Source organism: Morone saxatilis, unplaced genomic scaffold (assembly GCF_004916995.1).
Source record: "Morone saxatilis isolate NCDOM2014 unplaced genomic scaffold, NCSU_SB_2.0 Contig18, whole genome shotgun sequence".
Taxonomy (NCBI): Eukaryota; Metazoa; Chordata; class Actinopteri; family Moronidae; genus Morone; species Morone saxatilis.
In genome coordinates this window covers 15,484,951-15,492,597 of record NW_023339740.1, presented here as the reverse complement: position 1 = coordinate 15,492,597, position 7,647 = coordinate 15,484,951, and the positions used below count along the sequence as shown (strand labels likewise).

The 7,647-nt window shown below is 40.8% G+C and overlaps 1 protein-coding gene across 1 annotated transcript in view; it reads right to left on the bottom strand.

Annotated features, from left to right (window-relative positions):
- The window catches only part of LOC118328831 (voltage-dependent calcium channel subunit alpha-2/delta-2-like), a 35,107-nt gene extending 28,118 nt beyond the window's left edge, over positions 1–6,989 (bottom strand). The window contains exon 1 of the mRNA XM_035662745.1: positions 6,317–6,989. Coding sequence (XP_035518638.1) covers positions 6,317–6,432 — 116 coding nt within the window. The 5' untranslated portion in view covers positions 6,433–6,989. The remainder of the gene's footprint in view (positions 1–6,316) is intronic.
- Positions 6,990–7,647: the final 658 nt, after the last annotated feature.

Genomic DNA, 7,647 nt, shown 5'->3' with positions numbered 1-7,647 from the left:
GTTCGTGTCTGTATTTGACGACCTGGGAATGAGAACGAGCTGTGAAGGGTGTAGGAGAAACTATGATGGCCATGAAACTTGCAAAAAAACATTAAAGAACCTATCTAGAGCCAGTGTTTAGTTTGTCCATCTGGGCTACTGTAGATATATGGCGGACTCCATGAAAGGCGACCCATGGCGCCTGTAGATAAAAGCGTCTCATTCTGAGGTAACAAAAACACCATTCCTATATTCAGGTGATAATACACTATTGAAAACATACCTATGAATATTATGCTACATTAGTCTCAATAGATTTTCCTAAATGTTACACACTGGACCTTTAAAAGGCCTTTTAGTGTTGCACCCCTGTGGGGTATTACGTGAGACGAATTTAAAAAATACTGATCAAAATTGAAGCAGCAGAGGTCCTGATATTCTTAAAAAACAAACACTGGATCATTAATTTCCCATAATGCAAGTCTGTAATGTCTTTCATTAAATCCTCTCTGTCTGTCTTGTAAACGCTCACATCTTTTAACCTCGACAGCCACAAGTTTGTAAGGCAGGCTTTCTGTTTAAAATTTAAAAGACAGAAGCCTGAATCTCTGTGGAAAGCTTCCGCCAACCGTTTTCAGAGTGTCCCTTCAAAGAAAATGTCTATAAGGCAAAAGTATAGCAGCTATCTTGTAAGGCAATTGCACCTGCAGTCTTTAGGCGGAGTGCAGTGCTATCTAACGCAAGAGGCTACTTTTTGCAGACCATATATCCACTAACATGTAAGCTAACCAATCGCAAAAAGTGGGGTTTCAGCTGAGAATCACTGTGTCAGTCAATCAATGTTTAGACCTCAGTTAAACGAAACATTTTTTTAATATTTTCCAACATCTGTGTGGATTATTTTTGAGGGGAAATTATTTAATTATCATTAAAACAAAAACAGTGGAGGTCAGATGAACAGTATCAAATCATTTTCACTGAACTGATAATTTGATTCTTTCGTTCTAATGAAACTTAAACTTTAATGGCCACATGACTCGTCAGTGGGATTTGTTTTTAGTGCAGCATGGGGAGAAAAAAAAAAACACAGTGTCAGCAACATAACACAGTATGCGCTCTGTATGTCTTCTTCCAAAATGTGTTCTCAGTGATAAACAGCATAATCTCATCCCAAACTGCAATGTCAAAGCAGCACACACAATCCTACACAGCCTCAGAACAAAAGCAGCATCCTGCAGTAAAAGAACTAGTGTCTTTCGTATTCAGTGCATCAATGCCATGTTGAAACGCATGATATTAGTCACAGCGAAAAGAATCATTTAATATGAAAAATGTGCTTTAAGAGACTAAAGACTGTAGTAAATTTATAGTATTTATGTTATTGACGCTCTACATGCACAGACTTTGCCATCCTATCCTCAAGAAACCCTGAGGTTCACTGAATGAAATCAGCCTCAATAAAGATTCACATCTCCCTTTATTCACCTGCTCACTTCATCGGTTCAACCTTCATTCACTTGCTGATCATGTGATCCTGCTCTCCGGCCTGGATCAATAGATTAGAGAAGAGTTTGTGCAGGCGAAACATTTATTTGAGCTTTCTACCTAAATTAGTTTGAACCAGGAAATAAATCTTAATACCCAGAAAATCGCCCTGGATCCTGTAAGTGCCCAGAGTCGATTCATTATCACTGAGACAGCTCTCAGCAGAGTTATGAGACAACATCACAGATTAAAGCCTTGTTGGGCTTGTTTCTAGTGTTGGACGAGCCACAAATCTCTACTCAACTGTCCAGATCCACAGAGAGACACTTTTCACAATGAGGACGCTTTATTTGAATACAATTTCTTTCTCACACATTTTGATTTTATTATGAGCCTCAGTACAGTGCTATAGGCTTTTTACACTTCTTCTGATAGAAATGCTCCTCCGGGTTGCAGAAAAAGTGCCAAGTAAAGGAAACGGTGTGGAAAAGTAAGATGTAAGCTATTTGTTTTTTTTTTTTTTAAATCCAGCAGCATCAAGACTATCACTCTAAAGGCCCATTTAGAATATGATTGAATGCCTAACAAAGTGTCCTCGACAAGCACAGCACTATTTAAAAGTAAAATTATTTCCAGCTCGAGGCAGTCGAGGCAGCGGCAGAATAAAGTGAGGAATGCTCCGGAAAAAAAGAGCAGCAGTTACTGACAACTGTGAAGGTAGTAACAAAAACAGCAAAACATGCATTTTTTTGATAAACCCTTTTAAAAACACATTCTGGTTGTCATTAGCCTTAATTCCTACCAATTTGTCACAGGTCAATGTGTTAATGTGATCACTGCAGCCCTGAAACCGAGACCACCATGGCTGATCAAATAATAATAATTATATTATATTATTATTCTAACTGAGCTGGTCTTCCTTCTATCCCAGATATTTTTATGTATATATACTGTATACAACTAGTGCTTATAAAACAGAAACATAAAAGTTCACTGACCAGAATAAAAATCTAAAAGTCAAATCGATGTTTATGATCCTTTACAGATGTATGATGCTCTTGCTTCTTTAAAGCCCCTTTATATCATCCGATAACGGCGTTCTTGCAGGTTCACTGCATGTCACGCTGTACGAGATGGTTCTCATAAAATATTTGTGAGAATCTCTTTCAGACTGTATGATACCAATTTTGAGGCATGTCAAATGCAATTACAGCCTGGTGAACTTTTAAAAATGTAGCGTGTAAGCAGAGTCACGGCATTCCTCTGCAGCACTCTCATGTTTTAAAAATACAGAAAAGGTATTTTTTTAACTTAACACATAAGTAGTGTTTATATAGTTTTTAAATATTTTCATTTTATGGTATATTCAGATTTTTTGGTTTGTAGATGTGGTTTAGAGCAGCACTCATAATTTTGACACAATCGGCCGTTGGTCGGTCGGACTTGTGATCTAAGAACTGATACGACAAAACGTTTTAGATTGACGACCAAAGATTTGACCATGTTTCACTCATAACTGTCAAGTTAAGCGTGGGATAGCCCAAAATTGCACAGTGTATATGAGCGTTGTCGGTCCAACTAGCCCACTGTAATGAATCTCTATAAAGAATCTTAAGCATCAAATTCCAAGGTCACCTCTAATCATTGAAATAGGTCAAACAGGATGTTTAACATTAACATGCAATAATAACATTAGTATGCACTATAATTTCCAATTAATTGAAGTGAAATGATAAAATGAATCGAAAATCACTCAACATATTTAAATAACTCAACAATCAACAAGCTTGTTGCATCACAAATTATTTAAAAATGCTCTTGTAAAGCCTTGTAAAAACCCTCCTGTGTCAATAAATCAGGTTTGTATATAACTAACTCACAGAACTGCAGACCAGCTTCGACTGTGTGAGTCAGTGCAGCTGAAGCACAATCTAAGTTTCTAACTGTGCTCCATTTCGTCTCCTCTCAAGGCTTGTGGGACGTCAGAAAACTCTGTATCGCAGTGCTACGATGAAGCGGCTGAACAGCACAGCGCATTTGTGCTTCTTCTCTGTTACCTGCTATAGTCACACACCCCTGGGACGAGAGGGAGAGAAGCATATGTGATGTGACCCATATTCACTTACAGCAGAGAGAGCGAGAGGTTGAGAGGGTGGAGCAGCAGAGCGATTGGTGGAGTATAAGAATATCTATCTATCTATCTATCTATCTATCTCCACAGTCTCCTAAAGATTATGTTCATATACAACTAAATGTGTTTTGTATTAAACAAATGCTGTCAGAATTAAATTTTTAACCATCCACACATGGTTGTAGGGATGGCAATGTCAGTCGCAAAACACTTTAGTCCAAGCTGAAATATCTCATCGTCTACTGGATGGATTGTCATTACATTTTGTACAGACATTCATGTCACCCAGAGGATGAATCCTACTGACTTTGGTGATCATCGGATTTTTCCTCCATCGCTACCATGAGGTTCAAATTTGGGGTTTTAAGTGAGATGTCTCAAAAACTGTTAGATGGATTGTTATGAATTTGCTACAGACATTAATGTTATTATCTGTTAACTGTCCTTTGTTTAAAGCACGGACAGACCTACAGTGGTCGAAAGATTTTAAAGTACCAGTGTGTAGGATTTAGTGGCATGTAGCAGAGTAGTTGCAGACTGCAGCTCCTTCACTTCACCAATTTTCTTTCTGTTGTTGTTTCTTAGAGATCGGGGGTGGGGATAGGGGGTTGCCATGGGGATAAGGGAGGGTAGTGGAAAGGAATATGATGGCAATCTGAACACTGTTTTCAACACACAGACCATGTATGATGAAACTGCCACTACAGGGTATAGCTCTGTGGATGTTTGATGTAATACAACCTGAACTTATAAATTAAAGAATATCTATCTATTGTTTGAGTTGTTTGTTGTGTTTATATTGTTGTCAAGAGGAATGTCTTTTACTGCAAATCAAATCTACGTAAGGATGAATACAAATAAAGTAAACTTGAACCTTGAACATGTCGTTGTGCTAGAATGAATCCTGCCACACTTTCCCCTCATGGGCCTCCCAGTTTGAGAACCACTGGAGTAAGTAATAAAATAAATAAAAAATAATAATAAAAACAAAATGGACAGATTAATCGCTAATGAAAATGATATTTAGCTGCAGCCCAAGAACTGTGATCTCTCCCTTAACCAAGTATTTTGGTAGCCTAAAATCTAAAAACATGAGGAAAGCAGGATGATGCAAACTCTAGCCCCCAGTGTCAGTGTCCTCTGTGAAGTAAAGGAACGTCACACTTCCTGGATAGGAATAAAACACTGCCAGTGACTGTAATCCAAATTAGTAGCATATAAACATGTTGTCTATCTATCTGTCTATCTATTTATATGCAGAGACAGAAATCTGGAATCAGACAGAAGGGGCGGGAGTGAAAAGGGCGAAGGGGAATAAATCCTCACTGCTGCAGTATTAATTCTTAATTGGAATGAGATGCTGTTCTTCAGCGTAGCGATTCTGCTTCATTTAGCTTACATGAGGAGACCCAGGGCAAGGGGCTGTGTAGCTGTTTCAGAGCACTCAGCAGAAAAATAAGTGGAAAGAAGGAGGAGGAGGAGGAAGAGGAGGAGGAGAAAGCGGCAGCTATACCCTACTTGAAATAACCCAATTCATCATAAAACACACACATACATACACACACACACCTCCCTGATTTATAGACCCTTTCCTAATTGGTAAATACACCTCGGCTCTCCAGTTGTGATTGGCCAGAACGCTCTCACTGTGTGCCCCGAAGATGAGTGGACCATCTGGCCTGTTCCTCCCTCCAGAGCAGCCTGATTGCAGAGCCTGGAGGTGGGCCCAGATAACTGTAGTCTCAAGTTAAGTGCCAGCTGTACTTAACAGTAACGGGTTAAAGGGTTAGGAATTAAGAACTAAGCACACGATTGATTTAAATACAGAGAAGATGTTCATTATAATGCCACCTTCAGAAGGGAGTCACAATAAACCACACCTTTCTTCATCTATGCAACCCAGCACACCTACTAGTACCAGAAGCTATGTTGATTTTCTCAAGAGGTTGCAAGAGAAGCGAGTTTTTCACCGAATAAAGAAATGTTTTGCTCTTTACTTGAAAGCCTGCATGGAAAAATCTAGTACTGGCGCACAGGAACAGCAGGAGGAACACGAAAAGAAAAAGCCCTTTTCAGTTTTACAAGAGCTACACAGACTTACTGTTGCCTCTGACTGCTTTCACTAATAAAAGCCATGACCAGCCTATAACTTCACTGGCTTTACTTTAAAGTGTGGAAAAAATTAAAAACCACTCTCCATCCTTGACATAATTTTTTATGTCTCCCAGATATAAAAGGAAAAAAATCAGAGTAATAATCTGAGATCTGATTAGATGGATCTTTATATAGCTTTCACTGTTCAGATAAGTACAACATAAAGGCTGGAACTCATCATTTGGTACTGAACAGGCTCTATAATTGTCCATTTTATCTTACATAAAGGCCAACTTGATAAGGAAGCAAACATATGGGACCTGCGAAATGTTGTTGTTCATATATTGATTTATTTATATATATATATAAATATACCTTTTAAAGATGTGAATAGCTGTCCTATGTATGCCCAGTCATACTGTGGACTACACCTTACACAGCAATGAGCTTTGAACACCCAGCGTTTACATTGATGCAATCGCCAACACTGACACCAATTACATAACAGCGGCAAAAAAAACAGGATGACTGAAGTATCTCTTGACACCACAGCTGAGTGGACAAAGCCCCAAAGTTGTCTCCCATCAGAGCCCCGCTGTGTTTTCAATCAGGGTGCCCGTCACTTACGTGTATTGCTGGGGGAACGTGAGACCCGCCGCTCCAGGCCACGATGCGCTGAAAATCAAGATAATCTGGATAGATACCAAGCAGACGATGCTGCAAGACCCTTTGCCTATCGCCATTTTCCATTAACAAGTCTCGTCACAGCGTTTTCGGTGCGTGAATGAAGCTCTCCGGACTGTCTCCGGGGCATACGGCGAGCTGGTGTGAACGTCCGGGTGGCTCAGTTCATGTCGGTCTGTGTTGCCGAGTGGACGCGGAGGAGGCAGGCATTGGCCGTGGAGGCATCGCGGACGGTGGGAGATGCACTAATGCAGCTGCCAAGACACTGCAGAGTCTCTCCTCCTGCTCCCACATACACCACCACCAACACCACCACCACCACCTCCTCCTCCTCCTCCTCTCCTCTCCCTCTCGTCGTCCAGGAGGAGAGCAGCGTGAGGATCCTTTGATGAAGCCGAGCAGGGGAATTCGGCTTCTCCTCGTCTCTGTATTTGTGTTGTGTTGTTAGCTGCGGGAAGTGGTGAAGAGGCTGCAGCAGCACGGCTCTCTCACCGATCCCCCACCGATCCCTTCCATCACTTCTCAGCCCGTGGAAATGCACGGTTTCACGGGCTGCACACAGCGACGACTTTACATCGATTCCTTCCCGATCTTCGCTTTTGCTTGCTCAGTTTGGTTGGTGAAGACTCAGAGAGGGTTCAGTACAGCGGAGGAAACAAACTTTCTGCAGCGCACCAGCCGCTGTCAGTTTCAAGAGTGAGCAAAGTGTTCTGCCTGGATTGGGACTCAAGGTGAAGTAGACATTCAGGTCATTACAGAGCCTGCATTTCCTAAATTTGACTCTTAAAGCTGTTTGTCTTCGCCCTTTCATTCCTCGAGCCGAGCAGAGGGGAGGATTTCTGAAGCCTGCAGCTGAGGCGACAACATTAGAAAAGAGGATTTTGTTTTAAGTAAGTGGCCATCACAGCACAAACTGAAGAGCCAGAGACTGTGGAGGAAACTCCAGCAAAACTGAAAGGCAGAGGCTACCTGCAAAAATCCAACAGAGACTGCAGCCTAAACAGGATACCTTTTGCTGGATTACACAATAAAAGCACAGAGTTTTCCAACGTCTTTCTGGAATTTTTGATGGAATTCATTGTCATTTTTAAGTCAGTTTTGTAATAGAAGCATAGAAAACATTTGGAAGTTCAAAATTCAATATTTCTGAAACCATATTTTGATGCTTATCCCCCCCCCGCCCCCCACATCATTGCCAACTTGAATCCTAAACGAAGCCATGCCGCTGTATCGCAAGAGGAACTGACTGGTGTTTTTTTTTTTTATTTTTTTTT